Raw genomic sequence first — 25,512 nt, 5'->3', positions numbered from 1 at the left:
TAGTCTTTTTTATTATGAAGATGAATAGGGTTATTGACAATTTAAAACTTAACACTTAATTTTTTAATAATGGGTATGACCTCCTCTTGCCCTAATAACATCTCTCATACGATTAGGCATAGATCTAATCAAGTTTGCTATTGTTTCTTGTGGGATGTTTAGCCACTCGTCTTCTACTGCAACATTAAGCTCTGGGATCGAGTTTGGGGTACGAAGTCTAGCTCGAATCCTTTGTTTTAGCTCATCCCATAAATGTTCGATCGGTTTAGGTCAGGACTGTATGCTGGCCACTCCATAACCCGAAAACCGACTTCTGCAATGTAATCTTGCACGATTCTTGCGGTGTGCGGCCTTGCGTTATCATGCATAAAGGTAAATTCATCTCCAATGTAGTCGACGTAAGGTACCACATGAATTGCTAAAATCTCCTCGATATACCTAGCAGCCGTTAATCCTCTTCTTTCGTGAACACGGTCGCCCCTACAAATGAACTGAAGGTCGGTTCATGCTTCTATAGAAATTGCACCCCAGGTCATGCAGGAACCACCTCCATAAGCACTTCGCTCTTCAAAGCAGCAATCTGCAAATCGCTCTCTTGGTCTTTCGTACACTTTCCTTCTTCGGTCGCTACCATGGAGGCATATTCTGGACTCATCTGAGAACAGAACAGATCCCCATTGTTCCAACGTCTAATTCAGATGATCCCTTGCAAAACGCAGGCGTGCTTGCCGATGAGCTGGAGTAAGTTTTGGACCGATCGCAGGTGTTTTAGGGGTCAGGTTATTTTCCTGCAGTCTTCGTCTCACTGTACACTGACTAATAGGCACTCCTCGCACCTCACGAAGCTGTCGTTGCACTTGAACGGCATTAAGGTGACGATTTCTTAATATTGTTGACACAACAAAGCGGTCATCACGAGCGGTTGTAAATCGCTTCCGACCTGTTCCAGGTCGCCTATGAAAGGATCCAGTCTCCTCATAACGTTGGCACACTCTTCGAACCGCTGGGCGAGTCATATCCAATTGTCTAGCAACAGCTCGCTAAGTCCATTTTCGATTAAAGCAATAACTTGGGCGGCGTTTTGTGGTGTAGTGTGCATTCAATTAACACACTTGAACACTATTGAGGTTATGAAAAACGAATAATATGCAAATTTCAGTTGCAAACGCAATAATTTTATTATTTGACAAATTTGTTATATTCGTTAACATAAACACGGCTCATTTGTTTACCGGTTGCTACGCATATAAACGATAAGCCTTCTTGATAAATTTCTACTCATATTAAAGGTTATTAAATTATCTTTCAAACAGCATATTTCTATTGCATTATTCAGCATTATTTTGATCTGATGGATAATTTAAAAAAAATATATATTTAAAGTCAAAAGTTTACAGTGGGCCGATTTCTATGCACGCAAGTTTATTTTATTAGCATTGTAGTTTTTTATTAACAATTCCTATATATTGTTATGATGTCGGTGGAAATAAACGATTTGATTTGATTTGACATCGCAGATCTTGCCAGTAAAATATTGGCTGGCTGTTTTGCTGTTAGGGTTGCGACTGAGGAGTTGTAGGCAGAGTTGTAAGCAGATGCCACATCGTAGTTCCAACTACGATATGGCATCTGCTTTTAGTGTAATGCCGGTGGCTGTCTTGTTCAGTTGTGCTGTTAGATACATTTGTAGGGCTAAACCTCATGATTTATTAGTCGTTATTTAGAAAGAACATCCTTACTGTCATTGGTATACATTACACTTTGAATCTCCTGTTCAGAACTGCAGTCTTGTGACTACTACTAAATATAATTTTACTACTACTAAATATAATTTGACTACTACTAAAGAAAACCAACTTTCTATTTATGTACGATCTCTTTAAAGGCCCAAATTGGAACATATTGTCTACTTTCACCGAAATTAATTTGGCTTTGGAGACATTCTACAGCATTATCATCATAAACCTATAATTACACTCGTTAGAAAATATATTAATGCTTCTTAAAATCTAAAAAAATTAAATCACATTATTGGAGGGCTAAATATTTGCGACTTCATATTACAATCAAGAACAAAATAAAAGTAGCATATTCCAGTTATCTGCATGATGTCAAAAGCAGTTTAAAAGCGAATCCTAAATTATTTTGGTCGTATGTAAACAGTCTAAAGGACAGTCCTGATGTTCTCCAAGAAATGATTCTTAACAACACTACTTATACAGGTCCACGAAATGCTGAGGGCTTTGTCACTTTCTTTAAATCCATCTTTATTAATGATGTTGATATCAATTGTTCCCAGGCTGTCCTTGCTTCACATTTTTGTGATAATTTAATAAATGAAATAAAAATTGTAAATGCTATTAAAAAGTTAAAAGCTAATAAAGCCATACGCTCAGACGGAGTTCCTGCTTATATCCTCAAGGGTTATGTCTGGCTCTCGACAAGACAAAAAAAAATAAAAAATAAATTTCTTTATTGCCATCCAAATCCTTAATAGAAAGACAAAGCAACGTCAACAAATTTTGACTCGAATTAAAATCTTATGACCTAAGTTAAAAAGATCTAAAACAATTTTTTTCAAAATAAATAAAATTATAAAGTAATACGTTAAAATCAACAAATACCCCGTATAAACACAAAAACTTAAAAATCTGGAATTCATAAAGACACATTTTTATTTATTGAATTTAAAAGAGTAGAACCTTTTTTCAATAAGAAATCGCTTAACACTCTGTTTAAATAAATTACGGCTCTGAATCTATCGCAGACCCGCCGGTAACATGTGGTATGCCTTTACTGCTCGATAAGTTGGGCTTCTTTTAAAGAAAGCTGACCCGTGTGCAGGTATTCCAAGAGCTTCTCTGTTTCTTGTTATGGTCGTCATGTCTCGTGAGTACCCATCCTGATTTGTTGGAAATAACTGAGGATGCTTCTTAATGAACATCACAAGTAATAAGAAGTATAGTGATGGGGCAGTAAGTACACCGAAACCATCAAAATACTCCTCACATGATGTTCTGGGAGCGAGTCCAAATATGCACCGAATTGTTCGTTTTTGCGCCTTAAAAATATTTTGGGCATCCCTTCCACTACCCCAAAACATGATTCCATAATTCAGCACTGACTGAATGTTTGAAAAGTAAAAAATCTTAATGGTTTCTGTTGATAGTTGATCCCTGAGTCTATGAATAAGACCACAGAGGCTGCTCAGTTTTGATGTTAAGTAATTTATGTGTTTTTCGTAACTAAGACATCCATCCAAGTGTACACCCAAGAATTTAATACTGCTCAAACACTATAGACCTTCCACTGAGTTTTACATAGAGTGATGTGTCTTTTTTGAATTTAGAAAATGTAAGCAGGCCAGTTTTTTCAGTATTTAATTTAAGTTTTTTTTCTTCACATCATTTTTTCATTTGTTCAGCTGCTTGAGAGCATTTTATTGAGATCACGTTCTGGGTGAAACCGCTTTCCAGCACCGATGAGTCATCAGCGAACTGACTAACTAGATCTGCTAATATATTTGCATTTAAGTTATTAACATACAAAAGGAATAACACAGGGCCCAAAATAGAACCCTGGGGTACTCCCTGTGTTAGCTTTGCTGGAAGAGACTATGTCGTTTTCCCCCCATCTTTGACACCAACAATTTGCTCTCTGTTATTTAAATAAGATTTTAAAAGTTGTAACATTAAAAACTATTAACCTATAAGTATCATCTCAGCAGCCTCAAAGGTGATTGAATTAGTTATATTTGAGCGGATATTCAGAGAAACTCTGGGCAAAATTTCATCTTTTCAACATTGTTTTTTCCCAAAAAGGTCAACTTTTACTTAATAATGGTAATAATAATTATCATAGTGTTGTAATCATATGATTTTAATGTTTGTGTAGATCCAGTTTTAGTCCCTTTCTCATGCATCTTAATATGCCATTTTTATTCATTGTTAGTTGTTTTAAACTTTTAATTGTGCCAGAGGCACTATAGCTTTTTATATGTATTGACGAAAACCTTCAATTTGTATCCCTGATGATGCACATGTTATATTTCTGAAACATGTAGGATGAATAATTTTTAAATAAATTTAGTGGAGGATGACCGAAGCATTTTTAGTTACCCATTGACATAGGTAGTCAAAGTCAAATATTGCTTCATTGTTATAACATTAAAATGTTTTTAACAAAGCTAGAAAAATTAAAACTTACAAACTACAAGTATAAAATTTAAAATTAAAAAAGAAATATTTAAGGCACAAATATAAAATACGAACATACATACAAAAACATAACCATTGTTCTTATATATATAATCAGTCACTTAAAGTATATCATTAAAAAATTCTTCAACAGAGTAATAGGTCTTAGCAGCAAGCAATCTCTTTAAATGTTTTTTGAAAATCCTAGGCGAAGTTAAGTTTTTAATAATGATAGGCAGATGATTAAAGATAGAAATACTGTCGTAAAAAATTGATTTTTTTGTTAAAGCTGAAGTAGGTCGAGGAAGGTGCAAAATCATCTGATTCCTGCTTGGGTACCGAGCACTCCTGACCATATTAACTCCACTGCAAGTATGGACTACTTCTTTAATTGGATATGATCATTATGTATGAGTACACTAAATGCAAAACTCGACATTTGCAATAGAAGCAATTTTTCAGGAAGCGCAAAAATCTGTAAAAAAATTATTTTTAGTGTTATGTAGTTGGGAAAATGTTTGGTAGATGAGTCTATCTAAATTCTTTCGATTTGTGTTTACTTTTTAAATCATTACTTATTTATAAATAAGAAAAAAGAAAATAATGTTTGAAAATACACAGTTTTGCATTCATTTTTTGCAAATACCAAGTTTTGCATTGAAAGAATAATAATACCAAAAACTATGGTTTGTGAAAAAGTTTATTAAAGAAAATAATACAAATTCTAAATAATTTTTAAGAACAAAATTTATTTCTCTAAATTCCTATTTTTTAGAAAAATGCAAAAAAGTACCAAAGTCCTTAAACAGGTTAGATCCTAAGTCCTTCATATTCTTCAATGACCACATTATTATCATTTTCATTTTCTTCATTTTGTTGGTCTTCTTCAGCTCCTCTCTGTTGGTAATTATGAACTGCGTTCTGAAGATCCTTGTAAAATTCCAATTCTGGATTGCTAGCCCAGTCCATCCAAAATGATTCTTTAGTAAATTAAAAATAGAGGACTTATTTCCTTTTAAGCAATGCACTCCAGTAGGAATTTGTTCAGGCTTTAAACGAGAAAGGGTTTTTCCTCTCTTTACAACTGACTCAAACACACCCAAATCAGATTTATAGAGCACTTCTCTTACTCGTGTATATACGAAGCGTTTACTTTCATTAAATTTAAAGTGCCATTGGGCAGGCTTTTTTATTACTTGGTACACTGCGTTTTTCCAATCAAGAATTGTCCAGTCTTGACTAAGAACCCTTGAATGATTTTGAATAATCTGCTCATATTCGTGGCTATTGATTATCACACTTTTTTTTTTAATTTCGCGTTCGATCAACCCAAAAACCCCATCTGGGGGAATGAATGAATGGCCAACTATTGGAAATGTAAACTCGATAGTTTCAATGGTTTTTGGTGCCTCATAACAGAGCCAGTATGCTACCATCCCCATGACGGTGCTATTTTTATTTTGCCCCCCACATCCATTGGCAAAAAGTAAAATTTTGTTTGTAGTTTCTCTGAAATCAAAATTTTTCAGCGTAGTATGTATAGCTGAGGCAATAGCATTGGAATTTTTACAATATTCAGTTTCTAGCCAGATAAAGGATAACAGTGTATTTTGAGAAAGTTTTGTTGAAGAGCTGCCACAAACCACAGTAAAATTATAAAAGTTTATTTGTTGAGAGAAGTATGCACTTTGATCTGGCAATTTAGGCAAAGCCAAATTTTTTTGGCAATCAAAAGAAAAAAGCTGTACATCTTCTCTGTCTAATTTTAAACAGTTATAAAATGCTTAGCTTTTCAACTTCTGGACACGTTGTTCGCAAATTATCTGAGCTTTGTCATTAGTGTTCACTTTCAACTTCTCTTCAAACTGAATACAAGTGGAACACAAATCAGTCATAGGGGTACCAAAGCTTAGGTTATAATTTTTATTCACATATCTTTTAAAAAGACAATTTTATGGCCAAATTAGGATTTTGTTCACAAAACATTTTGTATAATTTTCGAAAATTTAATTCACAGGGCAAAAACACACGAGTAGTTCGATTTCTTTCATAATGACTTATTTTGCATTCCAAATTTTCAATGAATTGCTTAATTAAATCCTTAAGATGGTCATTTTTGTTTTTAACCCTATCACCACCACATTGCTCTTTTGGCAACTCATTAGAAAGCAAATAATTTCTTACATTTCTTTCCAACCTGTCTCCACTAAAACGGGTTATTCCGAGAAAAGCTTTTTTACAAACTCTAAATTTTTCCTTAGTTATTGTTGGAACAAAGTATTTTAAGTCCTTGATGATTTCTTAATGATTTTCTGGGTTTTGAACCCTCACAAAATTGTAGCACAAAAATATCTTGTTTTACCTTGTCAACATTTGAATATAACGCCATGTGGAAGCTTTGAAGCTTAGTTTCCGCCACAAAAACTGGTTTTTTATTGTGAACACATTTCGGGTATTGAGGCAAATCATGTGGCTTATATCTGAAATTAAACAAAAAACAAACTATAATAATTTGTAAAATTTAATTTTTCCTGGATACTTATTGTTATGCAGGTTTAAACTTAAACAATATTATTATAAACATTGCATTTACCTTTCAATTTGCATCTTCCTTCTTTTCCAGTTCTCCTTATTTATTTCGCGTTTTCTCCCTTTTCCTTTTTCACATGGTTGCACTGTATCCATTCCTACAGTAGTAGACACTTTTTTCGAAACTAATATTAACAAATTAAAATTCATTTTTGCTTTTTAAATATGATCATTATTGCAATTTAGTTTAACATTTACGTAACATTCCTAATCTTAATTTAATTTGTTTTCCTTAAATAGCATCAAAGTTTTATAGTTCTCCCTTTAGCTTGGGCCACCTGGTATACATCAGATTGTAGACCACGTAGTATTTATTTTAAAAGCATATTTTTAAATGCTTCCTGTGATATTTGAGAGGTTTGATTATCAATATTAAACATCTTGATGCACACAGGTAAATAAAGTTGGGAGTCCCGTGCAGACATATGAAACTGGTTTTTTAGTTAATAATACATATGTGATTATTGCTATTTTATTAGTATGTATGCTCTGCTCCGTTTACTCTTCAAACAGTTTAAGTTGTCCAACAACAAAGAAACTAATTAGTAGTAGAAAATCATAATAAACATGTTTTTTTTTATTTTGTGGTTGTTAGGTTTAGGTGACAAATAAAATTGTCTCTTACGAGGTCTGCCTAATTCAGTAACGGGACTGCTTATAAAGGGGTTTAATTTTGAAAATGATTCCTCTCTCCACACACTGTTTCAATTCTTTTGTAAGAACAATTAAAAATCTGCTGATCTTAGCTTCAGTTCACAAAGAGTGTTAAACGAGTATGTCGCGTGTTCGAGCATTGAAGCTAATTCTGGCAGCTAAATCCCGATGTTTTTTACAAATTCGCTCTCACAGTCATTCCAAAACTCCCAAATTGGTTTACAGTTTGACCCTCGGGCACTCATTTAGTCGGCTCAATGTCAGAAAACGCGATAAACATGCCTTTAAATTTCGATTTAACTTTTTCAGTCTTGAGGATGCAGGAGTTTTTCAGTGGATGTATTGCCGCTTAGTTTCAACATCAGATTGGAATATCCAAGTTTTTATCACAAGTGTTGATATTTTCCATCAACTCAGGCTCCTCATCTATCCTCTAAGAAAATCTGAGCGGATCTGGTGATGGAAGAGCTTTTGGTCAGAGGTCAAATTACTTGGAACCAACTTCGCACAGACTTTCTTTATGTTTAACCAACATTTCCGATCTTAGCTATCATCGTAATACTCATTCGACGATCTCCAGGTACAATTTCATTGATTTTGGTCACTATTTGCAGAGTTACGAAATTTCATTCGCATACGAACATGAAATCTAGTGGCAACGTAGCAAAGTCGTGTGCTATTGGAGGCCATGTCAAACGATCGAATCTGATATTTAAGTTTAAAAACATCAGGGAATTTTGAGGCTTTTCATGGCGTTTCTTGGGTTTTTCGATTTGCCTTTTTTTTTTAAGTTGGATTCAAAAAATAAAAAATATTGCAGTTTTGTGTCGAGTGAGCAAAAGAAAACTAATTTTATTTATAACAGAGCACCCGAAATTAAAGTCGAGCAAATTCACCCAAGATTTTTCAGCTAAACAGCTTTTTTAAATTGGACTGTTGATTCAATGCTTCTAATATCAGCAGGTAACATTCTATAAGCCCTGATGGCCATATAATGAGAACCCCTTTCATAGTAAGCTGAATTATGCAATGGAACGCGGATATCGCTTCTATGTCGTGTAATCCTCAGCGTACATTGCCCTATTCTCAGCAAACAAATAATTGTTTTTTCATGAATAACACCAAGGAAGAAAAGTATAAGGAGAAAAGGGTGAGTATTTTTAGTTTGCTGAAGTAAGGTCTACAGGAAGTTCTGTAGGTCAGGCTCAATAAACAACGAATGATAAGCTTTTTAGAGCTCCTCTTACTGATCCCCAGAAACAGATACCATATTGTAAGATCGACTGTATCTGTCCAAAATAAAATAGGGGAAGAGACTACCTCAGACACTACATCGCTTCTTCTAATCAATCTGCACAAACTAGCTTATCTAGAATAAAGGTTTATAATATGTTTCTCCCAATTCAAAATTGGAGTTAATGTGTATTCCTAAGAATTTAATACTATTGGCTACAGGGATTGACTGCCCACCAGACCACAGGAGTAGAGATTCTGAGACAACAGTGGCCTTCGAAAAATTAATCAATCAATTTGATTAATTTTTGGATAAAAGTAGCAAACAGATTACACAGTCTCCCTGGAGCACATAAATTCCATCGTAATAGGCTTGCTTAATCTATATAAATTAATAAATTGAGCATCTGAATACATTTCAAATGGGTCAAGAAATGAAGAGTGCATCCTATTCCTTTTATCTGCCTGAGTTTCAGTCTCTTCCAGTGCATCGACGACGTTTCTTCGCACAAGATTGTTTAATCTTGCCATTTGATTATAGTTGTTTTTTTTTTCATAAACGACAAGTGCAGAATCAAATTGAAAATCGCACACGAACTTTGAAATTCGAATGGTATATACCCACTCGAGACACCGCATGCGAAAAAGTTCGCATCTTTTTTAACAACTTATAGCACTCAGTCCGATTTTTTTTTTAATTTAACGAGAAATTTTACATCGTTTTTCGTATTTTCGTACTGGAATAGTAGACACTTCTACCTATCCAACGCTACATGCGTTTCCTCCCTACCAATCTAAGACGCGTTTATGGCCACATTTTTCTTATTTAACAAGACCTCGTATGTAAAAAAAGAGGGTCAACTTTTTAACTCGCGAACCTTTAAAGTTTTTGTAAATTTTGTTACCGTAATTTGTTAAAACAGTTATTTTTATGTAGTCAGCGAACTTTTTCTAAGATAAGCGGTACCTCCCTCAAAACTAGTTGAATACCTGGAACTTTACCTTGGATGGCCTTGTTCTATGGTATTTAAATAGTTCATTCCTCATTATCAGTCAGCCCATATTTGTCTACTGCTAGAAGCAATCAAACCTCCCTTCATTCTCATTTTGTGCCTCCTATATTCAGTTTGTATTGGCTTCTGTAGGTCCTGTCTAGGCCTCCACTCGATGATCCTCTTGGTCCATCTGTTGTCCCACATTCTCGCAATGTGTTCCACCCACTTCCACTTGATTGGTATTTTTTCTACTGCGTTAATCACTCTGGTTCTTCTACGTAGTTCAACCTTTCTAATGTGATCTCTGAGGGTCATTCGCAGCATTGACCTTTCCATTGCACGCTGTGCCACTTTGATTTTCTGTACAGCCTTTTTTGTTAATGTCAAGTTATGTCATAAGTTGTTTTCAGTCAAATTGGTAAATCTTACTTTAATATGTGCCTTAAGTTCCGAAATGCGGCCCAAATTAATCCTATTCGCAAGTTTGATTATCTCTGCTTATACAGATTTTGTGGCCAAGATACTTGTATGAGGGAGTTTTTTCTACTTGGATACCATCTACATCATACATGTTCATCAGATAGTCTGTTTAAGTACCATTCTATGTACTTAATCATTTTTATTTTTACTTTCCTGCTTTGCATGTGCTGAAGTACAAACTTCCAACATATTTTTATTGTTTCTTTTTTCTTATTCTTTCCTGTAATTGGGTAACAAACCTGTTCGAAATAAATTCCTTTTTTTACCAAGTACAGGTTAGTAATTGGGTTTTTTGTCATATTAATTTCTCGTCCGACCTTATGGGAAGGAGGTTATCTGTTGAAGCATGTTCATAACATAGTCAAGGCGTTCTGATATTAAACCTGTAATCTGCAAATCTTAAATGTGTTAAGCTTTCAGCGTTTGTGTTTAACCCTAGATTTTCCAAATTTACAGATTTGTGTATATATTATTATGTCTAAGCAGGTTCATAAACACTTTCAACTTTTTTTTTAAATTGACTATCAGTAATTGAAAATTCACTGCAATAACCTGCATACGAAATTTAATTAAAATTGAACTGGTAGTTTAAAAGATATGATAAATAAACAAATAAATTGTTAGAATAAATAGTGGAATAGGAAGACAATAAAAGAAGACAAGATCAAATTTAGACTTACTGTAACCCAACTCGATAAGAACAATCTCAACCTTTTGGTACCAAACACGAGAGGATTGTTTAAGACCATATATCGCCTTATTTAACTTCAGAACTTTGTTTTCATGACCTGGCTCTACAAAACACTCTGGCTGCCTCATGAAAACTGTTTCACTTAGCTCACCATGTAAAAAGGCTGTTGTTATATCTATGTGTACAATATCTAGACCTAAATTTACACTTAAACCTATTAACAATCTGAGGGTAGAGAGCCTGACTACAGGCGAAAAAGTCTCTGAGTAATCTACTCCTTCTCTCTGTGTATACCCTTTGGCTACTAGACGTGCACGATATGTTTTTTTATTGTCACTATCAGATTTTAACTTAAAAACCCACTTACATTCGACAACTGGAAACTCACTTGACCGCTCCACCAACTCCCATGTCTCGTTTTTCTCCAAACATTTGATCTCCTCTTGCATCGCCGCTCTCCACTGATTACCATCAGGTCTAGACAGCATCTGCGACACTTCTGGTGTACAGACTGGGTATCCAGTTGTTGGACAGAAAATTACAACATAATCATCGTACTTCTTAGCCGACCTCTCTCTAGTTGATTTCCTTGGAGCTGCTGCCTCTAAGCTTCCATTATTGTCAAAACTTGTATCTGATAATTCAGGTACATAGTCTGCATCACTTGGGTTATCCTGAAAAACATCATTTTCAATACTGTACTCTACTGAATCATATTCACTACTAATGGAATCACTCTCATCGTTCTGCTCTGGAATGCTGTTCCTCCTGTCCTCCACTGAAACTACAGTTTCCTTTGAGAACACTGGCACCATGGATTTCATATCTTCATGAATTTGAACATCCCTGCTAGTTGTGACGTCATCTATTTTTGGATCATAAATTCTATACCCTTTAATATTCTCTGCATATTCAACAATGATACACATATTAGACTTTTTATCCAGCCTAAGTCTCTTTTCTTTCGGAACATGTACCATAACGCTGCTCCCAAAGATCTTAAAATGTGACAAATCTGGCTTGGAACCATGCCACACTTCATAGGGTGTCTTTTCATCCAAACCACTTGAAATACATTGGTTCCTGATGTAGCTAGCAGTATTTACCGCCTCTGCCCAAAACTTCTTACCTAAACCAGCATCAAACATAAGGCACTTTGCCATCTCCACTAAACACCTGTTTAGCCTTTCTGCAAGACCGTTTTGTTCTGGTGTGTAAGCATTAGTAATTTGGTGAATTATGCTCTCTGACTTAAAGAAAGAATCAAAATTATTACCACAGAATTCACCACCCTGGTCACTTCGAAAGATTTTTATCTTTCGGCTGGTTCTCTACCATAGTCTTAAAAGTTTTAAAATTATTGAATACTTGACTCTTAGCCTTTAGAAAATAAAAAAAAGGACATTCTACTATAATCATCGACAAGCAACAAAAAATACCTTGCACCCCCAATTGAATTTACCTCCATTGGCCCGCACATGTCTCCATGGATAACTTCCAATAGGCCACTGCTCCTCGAACCCTTATTTAGAAAAGGCAACCTTGTTTGTTTTCCCTCACAACAAACAATGCAGTTACTCTTGTCAATGGTACATACATTCCTTAGTGTTATACCCAACACACAGTTTCTCATCTTGTTTAAATCTTGACTATTAATGTGGCCTAGCCTTCGATGCCACAGTTCTGGATCACTATAGGCAGTCAACAGTGCTAAATTACTTTCTGGGCTAAAACTTAGGTTTAATTTATAAAGACCATCACATAAATCAGCTGTAACTAACAACTTATTATTATTACTAAAAATAGAACAGCCACTGTTACCAAAGGATACTCTGTTACCTTTTGAAATCAACTGACTTACTGATATGAGGTTGGTTGTCAAACCAGGAACACAAAGAACATCTTCAATGGTCACCTTACAAATCTCCCCCTTAACCTTGGTCTCAATATCTATATTCCCAATGCACTTGACCTTAAGTTTCTCTTCATTTGCAACCACAATGTCACTTAATTTGGTTTCTGCAATCCTGCATTTGTTAATCCATTTTTTATTCGGAGACATATGTTTACTTGCTCCTAATGGAATCTGCACTGATAGAAATTCCCGCATGCTCTATCGCCATTAACATTGGTGCATACCTTTCTGGTAATCCGGCCAATAATAACGATCCGACCCATTCGTCGTCGATGCTAAACCCCGTCTTTCTGAGTTTCTGAGAAGTTTCAATCACCTGGTTGATGTAACTTTCCATTGAATTACAACTTTCTAACCTCAATGATATTAAATGCCTAAGCGAACTGATTTTTCTTGTAAAACCTGCATCAGCATAAAGTTTTCCTAACTTTTCCCAAACTTCCTGGCATGTTGTCGCACTCTTTATGTGCAAATGTAAAGAAGGGTCTATAGTTAAAATCAATTTGGCTTTTGCTTTCGCAATGGTGACAGAATCCGTTTCTGTGCCATCCAAACATTTACCGAAACCTTCGAGTACAAAATAATTCTCCAGGGCAAAAGACCACCTTTGAAGGGTGGTTTTCGCGCCCGACAAGTTTTTGCACACTACTAAGATAATTTATCGCCATCTTGGAACAAAAACACTGTGTTTTCGTTTTCGACTGACTGATGCTCGGTTTTCGCGATACGTTAACCTGACACTGAATAGACTAACTGAGTTTTAAGGCTCTAATCTATCCTAGGCACATGCCTGGGCCCATAACCTGTTAAAATAAATAGTGGAATAGGAAGACCGGCGAAAATAAAACACGCTTGTCATAGATTCTGATGATTAACAACGACTATTTATTCAACCAAATAGTAGAGACTACAAAACTCGCTGAGCCGACGTTCACGACGACACGTTGCTTTAGATTAAAATATATATAGGCATTAATAATAGAGGGCGTTACATTTAAATATTTTGAACATATCTTTACATAAATATTCTTAACTTTAACACTCTGTATCTTTGTTATTAAACATTTCTGAGAAAAATTTTATAATGAGAGTCTATTTATTTTTAAATTCTCTATCACGTATTAAAATTAATGACGTTTAAACTGGACCACCCCGTATAAACTCTCTAAAATAAAGACAGTAATAGATAATTTTGTTTTATTTTATTATATAGGTTGCTTATCTTAATGAAACGTTAATATCATCTAAAGTAGTATTTATAAGTTAACCAAACTTGAATAGTTAAGTTTCCGCTGTATTCGCTTTTTTTCGCAATGAGGATTACCATTATTGGCCCAGTGACCCTTACCAAAAGAAATTGTCAATTTTAAAGATTTTTGCTTCAGTTTTTTATATTATTTTGTTTTTAATTACAGAGAGAGATTGTCTGCAATTATGGAAACAAATCTGTTTCCTTATTATTTAAGGGTTAATAGTGTCTTTAACTCTTATATTCTCTATCTTATCTCTTATCTTATATACCCAATTTTTCTCACAGGTAGAAATGTCAGTCAAAAATAAATTATGATCAACTATATTCAGATTTTTTGTTTTTATAGTAAGTTTGTCAATCTAAATTCAATAACCACATAGTCAACATAACTACTGAAAAATCATTAAATTTTTTAACGTACATTAAAACTATAGTTTTCATTAACATATTTTGCTTGCTGCCTTTAATCTTAATCTTATTAAACCTTCCTTAGGGCAAAAATATAACGGTAAAGACTGTTAAAAAGAAGCAAAAGCACAAGAGCCGCGGCGTCGTCCGTGTTGTCACCACATCCGTACAAAACGACTCGTTCTTCAACTTCTTCAGTCCTCCGACCATCCCAGAAGGCACCAAAGATGAAGATGTCGACGAAGATCTCCGTAATCTCTTGACCAGCGACTTCGAAATTGGTCATTACATTAGGTATGTATTTTTGGTTCTAGTATAAATACCAAGTGTCCTATAAAGTGCACCTTCAGTTTTTAAATAAATCTAAAGAAATGTTTTAAAAAAAAACCAAAACACATAAAATTTGGTAGGTATGTTATACAAACGCGTTCAGTTTTTTCTCACTTCTGGTTTTGAGAAAATTATATTTTAAAAACAATAGTACCTCAAATAATTATAAACACATTTCAAAGATTTTTTTTATTTTGAAACAGTAAACATTTTAAAAATATTTAAAATTGGGACAATTCCTGAACCTGAAACTTGAAAAGACCTGTTCAACAAACCAGAACGGATTGAGAGCGATTGAATATGTAAAAAAATAAATATGTAAACGCAACATTACTACAAAGCTAATTTTATTTGTTTCTGCTTAAAACAAATAAGTCAGTTTCTTTATATACTGTGCCAACTGATATAATTTACAAGAAAATTAGTATATATTGCACATCTTGAGATTACATCCTTAATAATACAGATAATTTTCAATAATATCATTATACTCTGGGCAGCAAAATTAACGCACCACTACTATATTTTGAAAAAAAAACTTAATTTTATAATATTGATCAAATATTTTTGTATCTAATCATAACAAAAGTATTGATAATAGGAAAAATATCAAAAGAACGTAAAAAGAACTATAGGAAAAAAAAACAAGAAAATTAAAAAATTAAAAAGAATATTCATACTTTAAATTATGGGCCCTATCTCGTTTCGTACCAAATTATTCCATATTTGTACAATAATGGCAGTGAGTCCATATAAAGTGTTAGGAAGTTCTGGAAATCGGCGATAGATCATGTCCCAAACATTCTCAATTGGATTAAGATCAGGACTATTCACTGACCAATCCATAGTTTCAATTCCAACATCATTAAATTAATTTTGTACAATCCGCGCAACATGCGATCTAGCATGATCCTGCTGAAACAAAAAATTCTCACCAATGTAAGTGCCAAATGGTTTCACATGTTCTTGCAGGATCTCCCTTATGTACCTATCAGCTGTTAAACTGCCATTATTAATAGCCACCAAGTCAGTACGAGCAGTTGAAGAGATTCCTCCCCAAAACATAACTGACCCTCCACCAAATAATCTGGTATTCTGGAAGTTACATTGGGCATATCTTTCATTTGGTCTTAGACAAGTCTTATACGTCTATCTGAGTTGTAGAGACAAATTCTGGTTTCATCTGACCAAAGAACTCTTTCCCAGTCTTTATTAGCCCAATCGATGTGTTCCCTAGCAAATGTTAACCGTGCTCTACGATGCTCTGGGATTCTTGGTCTTAGATTAGATTCAGCTCGGCGTCGAGGAACAGTATCAGTTGAAATTCCGAGTCCATCTGCTTCCTGTAGCTGTGTCTGTCACAAATCTTTGTCTTAAAGCAGAGAGTCTTATGAAACGGTCTTGAACTTGTGTAATTATCCTATGTCTGCCTTGACCAGGTCTTCTTAAATGATGACTTGTCTCCCTATATAACACTCGAATCATACGGGAAACGGATGTCTGCTATACACCAAATCTCTCTCCAATTCTTCGAGAGCTCCATCCTTCTTCCAGTAAAATGACTGCCTGCGCACATTCTTCGGCCGTCAAATTTCTTGATTGACGTTTCATAATAAACACTGTACTTCACTGTACCTCACAAATGTTGATTTTCAGTACCAATACGTATGTTAATTCAAATTTTATCTGGAATTCCAACAAATTAAGAATAAAGGAGGGCGCCCACTGAATCGGATCGGTTCGGCACGTTCGGTCCGTTCAATCGGTAACTAGCGCTCATACAATCGGCAGAACGAAGACACGACGACGTTTAAAAGTGGTTCGACTATTTGAGCATATAGAAGTATTATCATATTATATCTCGTAAAGAGAGATCGCAAAATTTTGAAAATTTGACAGTATATCAATGTCGATAGGGGAAATTCAGCTAAAATAATTTCAATATAGCGGAACTTACGGTTAAACCGGAAGTGAGGGCAACTGTCTTATTTTAAATTACCCTATATATTATTGCATTTTTGGATTTTACATAAAGTTTTGATCAATGTTCTATACCAATTTTGACTTATTTTAAATTTTGAGTAAAAAATGACGTTTGCAGGCCGAAACTTAAGGGCCAACTTTTTTCCGGAATTTAATACAAGACCTGCACAATATGGCAACGCTTTTTAGAGATTCTTTCTTAGAGCTAAACAAAAAAACGAATTATTAAATATTCAGTTTCAATAGAAATTTGCAAGGTACGTCTATCTTTCCATTTTCTCCAACCGTATCCAAAGGGTTTTTTGATTTGGATTCTAGTTTAAAAAATAGATGTATTTTTTGCAGATTTTTTTTTCGGTTTGACGTAACAAACAACCCTGAAAGCACAAAATTGCGCTGAATCCTGATATGTCATAATTTTATATTTTATTAAATTTTGGACAAAAACAACAAAATTTGGAAAAACCCTCTGGATATGGTTGGAGATTTTTTAATACAGTATAATATAAACATCGCATCGTTTCGATGTATTTTACTACAATCGAGTTTAAGTGTAACAAAAAATCTCATAATTTTCATCTGTCATAAAAGTCAACTAAAATTTTTTTTTCTAATTGTTAAGACATGATCTCCATTCAACATTACGTGAAAAACGCAGAGCAGATAACATAAATATATAGGTATAGTTGGGACCATCAATATTTGGCCTCGAATAAAAACACATTGGAATTCAAAATTTATAAAAGCAGAACAATTCCACCATATCTACTAAACACAATATTTAATGCTGTAAAAAAAATTTAAATAAGCACTTATCGCTTACTTTTTGCCTGAATTTTTTATATAAAATATCTTGGAGTTCCGAGCAGCCGTTAGTCGTGAGAGGTACGGATTCAGTGTATTTTGCGGATTTTGGTTTATTAATAAATCGCTCACAAAATTTTAGAAGACATAATGGTACAAAGTGAGATTTTCACTTAATTGTTACAAAGATTTAACCCAAATCTAAAACCAAGTTTTACTTTATAGTTTTGTAAAAATTACGGAAATGTGTTCAGGGTGATTTTGTATAGTACATGCCTTCGCCCTCTTAATTTTTTTATATCCCACTATTTAGAAAATAACTCAAATACGATGGTTGTATCATTAAGAGAACTGGTTTTTGCGCCATCTCAAAATTATTTAAGCTGAATTGCGCTTCAACGTTGGTATACTGTCAAATTTTAAAAATTTCTGAACTCTACGAGATATCGATAGCCGGCATTCGTTGTGGGACACCCTGTATAGAGTCAAATAAATTATAACATAACATTCCAACGTGCATTTGAAACTATATAATAAGCTGTCTTTTTGTGTATTTTTGTAAAAACATAAATTATATTCAACGCAAGAGTTGTACACCACTTAACACCAAAACGAGAACTTTCACACTCGCACATTTCGCCGACCAAGTTGGCATCCTCAGATAATTAAAACTTAGTTTTAAAATCTCCTGATGATGCCAACCTAATAAACAGTAAATAACGAAAACACCGATTTAAGATATAATAAATGACACTTACCAAAACATCCAGTTAATTGGGATACCTCCTCCCAAGCGTTTTCTTTCCGTAAATTTTCATGATAAAATATGTGTTTTGTTTATCATACAATATTCTAAAACTGCGAACAACTTCGATTAAAATTTCGTTTGACATATTTATCAAATTAACGGTTTTTAAAATTCTTTGAACCGGTTCCTCATTCTATGCGAAAAAATGCTAAAAAAGTCGCAAAACACCTGTTAATTTTAGAATGTCGGTAATATGGAAGTTTAAAAAAAAAAATATTTCCATTTTTTTGGAAATTTCCAAAAATAATTTGAAATAATGTAGTGCTGCGTTAATTTTGCTCGCCAGTGTATGCTAATTATAAAGAAAATGTTGTATCGGTGCCTTTACAATTGAATATATGCCAAAATATCTACTTAAGTTGTAAACAAAGTCAATAAAAAAACGATACAAAAGACCATAAAATACATATAATAAAACATAAACCACACATTTTTTTATACAAATTATTTTAAATAATTTATACAAAAGGTAAGAAGTCAGAATAAACAGCCCGTGAACAATTATTTTAATAAGTCTTTGATAATATCTCTTCTCTAGTTTACATATTTTTAGCACTTTTAGTTATAATTTTATCAGGTGAATAATTCAATATAATATTCTTTTTGGAATTGTACAGGCTTATAATTTTATGATAATTGTATGATTTTATATAGGTCCTGTGATATTTGAGAGGTTTGGTTCTTAATATTAAACATCTTGATGCACACAGGTAAATAAATTTGAGATTCCCGTGCAGACATATGAAACTGACCATTCAGTTAATAACCCATTCATTGGTTATTGCTTTTTGGTTTGTATGTATGCTCTGCTCCGTTTAATCTTCAAACATTTTGTCCATATTTTTACTAAGGTCTGTTTACAATATTACGTATAAAAACAAGGTATACAAATATTACTTCGTATATACTACATACATTTTGTTCAAATATGATTTGGTTGTATTGTTAAGACTTGTCTCTTCGAATTTACTTTATCCACCTAGCATTTATCTTATAAGTTTTCATTCCTATAAAAAAAACTAAGAAGTGCCCCTTAATAAACAATTAAAATCAAGAGAATATATCTTGTGAAGTTAAAAGTAGTCGTCCATATTTTCTTTAAGAGACTTACTTTTTACAAAGAACTACAAGTTTGGTTAAAGTATCGAACTTATATTACAATTAATGATTACTTAGTAACACGTAAAGGCATCATTAGACCTAGACAAAATACTATAACCTATTGAAATTGACATATAATATAAGAAGTACCTGATCAATAGTTTCCAAAATTTACATTATTAAAGACAGAAAACTTAGATGGACAGATTAAGGATACTAAAATATTTTATCATTAAAATGGTATTAATTATCTGAGCAGGAATTCAAAACAAAGAAGTAAGTAAAACAAAAACGTAAAAATCCAAAGATTAATTGACCAGAGCCGGGCCTGAACTTACTACATGGTAAACCAAATGGGACATTGTGAAAATTAAAATATACTGATGTTTAGATGGAACACTTTTATTACCTAATGTTATTAAAGATTAAGCCCGACTCGACATTGAAAACGTCATTAACACAGGCCGAAGACAGGGCTCCTTTTTGCCCTAGTGATCTTTAACTTTTCCAAAATATCTAGTTTAACCCTTTTTACACTGGTGCAAAAATAATGTTTTATTAACAGAAAGAGAGTGAGCCGAAGATAGGAGGTGTTTAAATTTAAAACAACAAATATCTAATGTGTTTTTGAAGGTGGTAGACAATGGTACAGTGAAAACATCTTGTCGGACATGCAAACTGGTTTGGTTGTAAACTAGTTTATACTTGATAACGGTTGGAGATACTTACCAACCGAAACGTCGTGTTACATTAAATAAATAAGACAATGCAAGTCCGACAAGATGTTTTCAAATATCTAATGTCTAGTGGCTTTTCTAATTTCCGTTTCTCCAAAGAAAAACATTGTTGAGTAAAGATGAACGATTTGGGGGAGTAGCACTAAATTGAATTGAATGTCCAGCAGTTGGGTGTAGTCAATCTGGTAGGAGTGTTTTTACGAGGGTAAAAGAACATATAAGCGTGGTGGAGAAGTTTAGAGACTCGGAAGTTACTGAGACTAAATCTGCCTTTGCTAACCAGTTTACACTTGATAACGGTTGGAGATACTTACCAACCGAAACGTCGTGTTACATTAAATAAATAAGACAATGCAAGTCCGACAAGATGTTTTCACTGTACCATTGTCTACCACCTTCAAAAACACATTAGATATTTATTGTTTTAAATTGCTCATAAAGACCTCGCTAAGAAATGGTGACAAACAAGAACCCATAACGAACCCAGTGTTTTGTTTGTAAATTGAATTATTGAATTTGAAAAAATTCTGGTCTAAAAAAAGAAAAGACATTTGATTATCTATTATGATCTCTGGGAGTGGGCTAGAGCATAGCATCCTTTGAAGAAGGGAGAGACCGTATGTTGGAGGGATACTGGGAAAAAAGATTTTTAACATCAAGGGAAATTAAAATAGATATATTCTGTAAGGTTTTTAAGAGAATTAGCAAAATCGATTGAATTTTTAATGGAATAAGGATTTTTAAATTGAAGGGTTTCTCTGAAAATATTTTGAAGCAAACTGTAAATAACTCCAAAATGAGGAGGGGCGCCGTCTTGTTGAAATCATATTTGATGAAAATTAGCAGTAGCATGCCTTATGTCTGGTACTATTTGATTTTCCAGCAAATCCAGGTATCGGGTGGCATTTAAATTATCGTGAATAAAAAAAGGACCTATTATCATATCACAAAATCAAATGTTTTTAAAAACCGATTTTCTTCACATTTTTTTATCATATCACAAAATTCTAAGCGGCGCGGCGGTCAAAATTATCTTCAAATAATTCCTGTACTAAGGTGAAGGATGAATTTTATTGCATTTAAGAACATTTCGAACCTATATAAAACAAACGTTTGAGTGGTTGGCAACTTGGCTTAATGATAAATTTGGGTCTGCTTACGATTTTTTTGGCCTCCCTGTTTGTTGACGGTCAAAGCAAAAAAGTAATGAAATTACTTCAACGGGTAAAAAACGTTTAAAAGTAACGAATAACATTTTTATTGATAAAGTACTTTTTTAAACTATCCTATGTTTTAAGGTAGTGGAGTAAGGTATAGCATAATTATGTTACATGAAGCTGTGTTAAAATTGTGTGTATAATGGGAAAATGAGGTATCTTGTACCACTCTTCTTGGATGATCCTCCACAAGTCTTCTTTTGATGTGGGGCATGATTTTCGCACTTGTCTATTCAGTTCATCCCACAGTAATTCGATAGGATTGAGGTCCGGTGATTGTGGGGGCCATACCATAACTTTCAGAAGATGCTGCCTTTGTAATTGACCTAAATATTGCTTGCACAATTTCGACGTTGCACAATTGGGGTCATTGTCGTGTTGAAAGATAAAGTTTTCCCCAATTATTCGAGTACCATAAGGAATTAAGGAAGTACATTGTCACTTAAAATTGTTTTGTAGCCCTCTTTTCGAAGAATTCCCTCTATTCTAATTAGATCGCCCACTGAAGATCCTCCGAAACAACCCCACACCATCACCAAACCACCACCGTGTTTAACTGAGGCCACCGTACAGTTCTCAGCGACCCTTTCATTGGCATAACAGCGAACAAAAACTCGCCTCTTTGTTCCAAAAACCTCGAATTTCGACTCGTCACTCCAGAGAACTTTCTTCCAGTCATCAATAGTCCATTCTTTGTGTGATTGGGCCCACTCAAGTCTTTTCTTCTTATTAACATCCTTCAGTAGCGGTTTTGATACAGTTAAACGTCCATTAAGACCAGCATTGTAAAGTCGCCGTTTTACTGTCGAAACACTGACCGCTTTTTTAGGCTCCTTGTTGATTTTTGCTGTGATTTCAGGGGCGGTAAGGCGTCTATTGCGTTTGCTTGTAATTATAATATTTAAATCCTCCTTTGAACTTGTTGCCTTTGGCCTTCCCGATCGAGGTTTCTTGCTTATAAGTCCCTTCTCTGGTGAATTTCCTAACATTATAATCGACAGTCCGCCTTGGAATTCCCAAATCCGTCGAAATTTCACGGTTAGTCTTTCCAGCCTTATGAAGTCCAATGATAATACCTTTTGTTTCTACCGATAACTCTTTTGTTTTAGCCATTTTAAAGAATGTTAAACCAGCAAAGAAACGGTGACAATCGTCAATGAGCAAGCGAAATTATTTACCAATGTTATACAAAATCAATTCTTGAAGACTAAATATATTTAAATGTTTCAAATTTCATCGGAAACGAGCTGTAAACAGATTAGTTTTTTAGAAGAAGTGCATATTTTCACTACAATGTTTGTTATTTGCAAGACTATTTTTAAATACTCGGTGTTTTTCAACGAACTATAGTCGATAGGTATGCTGTTTAAACATATATGCAATTTACAAAAGAGATACAATCTAAATATAGGTATAAAGATAAGATTTTTGTATCTAATTTAAAATATTAAAAAGAATACATGGTGGGCAAATACTTTTGAGCAGTAGTGTATGTATACACTTCTTCAAAACCTCTATTACCTGCCCCCTTAACCTCATTAAATGTGATTGTAAAGTGAAGAGAGAAGACACACGACCATTTGAAGTGTCGGGAATGATATTACTGTTTTCCCTTGTTCTACCAGTCTTTCTAGATTTCGATAGAGGAGGCATTTCTCGACATACATGAAAATTAAAATTTCTTGGTTATGATTTGGATCACCATGTACAGGTGTCCAACATACAATAAAGCAAAATATGATTTATTTATTTATTTTGATGTTGTGCCAGTTTTGTACAATTACTTCTTATTTTTACAGGGAACGTATTGTACCTAAAGCCGTTCTCTATTTTACCGGCGAAGGTGTCGAGGACGAGGATGAAGACTACGAGGAGGAGGAAGAAGATGAAGATGAGGAAGACGGCGATTCTGACGCCAGTGGTGGCGGAAAGCGAGGCAACAACCAGGATCCCTCTTGCAAGCAGCAATGATATGGGGTTTCGGCGGGTGTCAAGAGTCAGCCATAAGGGTCGTTGTTATTGTAGTTAGAGGTGGCTGGACTATTCATTACACACGTTACATGGTTTTTTATAGTTACATTTAGACATACTTACCTGCTCGTTTACGCTTAGTTTGTTTTCTGGCCGTGGGTTGTCACGTCTGGGGCATTTCAGGGGCGCGTAAATTATTGTCGAACTGGCAACCCAACTTGAATTGTAACGATCTGCTTTTAGGATCTTTACATATCTCAGAATTAATGGTTTCAAAAACCCCGTTAAGATTTATTGTGATAAAGGAAACATTCTAGGCTTGGTGTTGTTGTCTCATGTGCTGGCTCTTGGTAGTATTTTGAATATAATAAATTATTTGTTTAAGTCTGCCCTTTATTTTTGTACTACTTATGCTTTTAATGTAATGTTTATTTATACTTTCTTTAAACGAAAATTACTGTTATTGAATGTTAGTTTCATTCAATAAATTACTATTTCCAAATTAAATATCGAGATTAATAAAGCATTTTTTAGGAAGAGACGCATTTATTTTTTTAAATCTTTTTCTTAGTATTTTTTTTTTTGTCTGGATTGCAGCACCTCATACCAATTTTCAATGACATAATAACGCTTGCCGGTAACATAGATAAATGCGTTACTGCAATAGACTCCTCGTTGGTTCATACAGAGTCATGGGCGTCGTTACGTGTTTATACAGAGGGGGGCCCCTTTCCTAAATTGACGCCAAAATTTTTTGAGGTACCACGCCCATTTTTGTTTCAAAAGTCGTTAAAATCGTTAAAAAAAATACAAAACGTCTGAGGCAAAAGTATTAGAATAAAAAGTATATAAAAAATTTATTACTTATTAGAAAACATTTTACAGTTAAACATTTGCAACAAATAAAAAACATTATTTTAGGAACATAAAAACAAATATATTCTAAAGGTGATAATAATAAAACATTTACCGTATATAAATAATAAATAAAAAAATAATCTACCAAAAACACAGTACAAATATAGGAACAAAACCACATTATTTCTATTTGATTTTTAATAGGAAAACCGACAAAACATTTTACCAGTTAAACATTTGCAACAAAATAAAAACATTATTCTAGAAACTTAAAAACAAATTAAACATTAATATATATATATTTATATTAATGTTTATAATGTTTATATGCATAATAAATAATTAAACATCTATACCGTATATAAATAATAAACAAAAAATTAATCTAGCGAATAACAGTAATATTTTTTAATATTCCTTGGGTTTTTAGGAAAATAAAAATTTTAAATTCCTTTTTTCAGGACCAAAAACATCAATAACTGAAGAAATAATTTCATCTTTTTTATTTTCTACCATCTTCCGGTGTACGCTTATCATGCAAAGACCTGATAATCTATTTTCGGTTATTGTTGACCGCAACCATGTTTTTACACGCCTAAGTGTACTGAATGAACGTTCGATAGTACAAGTAGTTGGCGGACGCGTCAAAAATATTTTTAGCGCATTTTGAATACTTGGAAACAATTCGCATTCATTAACAAGCAATTCAACAAAATCCAAGTTTTCGTAAACCGCCTTGGTTTTCCAGGATGCTACCCATGTGTTGTACTCAGCTACAAAGTTTTCCAATTCAAACTGCCGAGTAACATTTATGATTTGATCCGACGATAAAATAATATTATTTTTGATGTTTTTTGGATGGAGTAAACTTAAAGAAGAACCAATACTAGAATCTTAAGTTAATCTCAGAGAATCGCGAGTTAAGGGACGTAATTAATGAATCTAAATATGGATTAAATATACTTAGTCTGAAATACTGCTCTGCTGAAGTAGAAGGAATATTTGGTCGATGCGTTTGTCGTTTTGCCACTCTAGGCATTTTAGGCATCAAAATCTAATATTTGCGCCATTTCTTCAATTTCACTAAAAATTTGAGAAAATGTGTCTTCAGAATTTTCCCCGTCATTTAAAAAAAAATTTACCAGCTGGTCAATATGCTGTTTTGCAGATAAAAGATTTATAGACATACCTTGAAATTAATTAGTTACCGGCTCGAGTTGAGATGAATATTTAGAAATAATTTTAAGGCAAACGAGAAAAGTGCAATTGGTAACCGAAGTAAGCAAAATA

The 25,512-nt window shown here is 33.8% G+C and overlaps 1 protein-coding gene across 2 annotated transcripts in view; it reads left to right on the top strand.

The window, feature by feature from the left end:
• Positions 1-23,748, top strand: part of LOC126744592 (nucleosome assembly protein 1-like 1) — a 45,606-nt gene extending 21,858 nt beyond the window's left edge. For both annotated transcript variants that reach the window (XM_050452094.1, XM_050452095.1), the window contains exons 4-5: positions 14,499-14,707; positions 23,193-23,748. In XM_050452094.1, coding sequence (XP_050308051.1) covers positions 14,499-14,707; positions 23,193-23,364 — 381 coding nt within the window. In that variant the 3' untranslated portion in view covers positions 23,365-23,748. The remainder of the gene's footprint in view (positions 1-14,498; positions 14,708-23,192) is intronic.
• Positions 23,749-25,512: the final 1,764 nt, after the last annotated feature.

This window comes from Anthonomus grandis, chromosome 14 (genome assembly GCF_022605725.1).
Source record: "Anthonomus grandis grandis chromosome 14, icAntGran1.3, whole genome shotgun sequence".
NCBI lineage: Eukaryota > Metazoa > Arthropoda > Insecta > Coleoptera > Curculionidae > Anthonomus > Anthonomus grandis.
The sequence above is the reverse complement of the archived record's forward strand: the minus strand, read 5'-3'. Positions and strand labels throughout refer to the sequence as shown.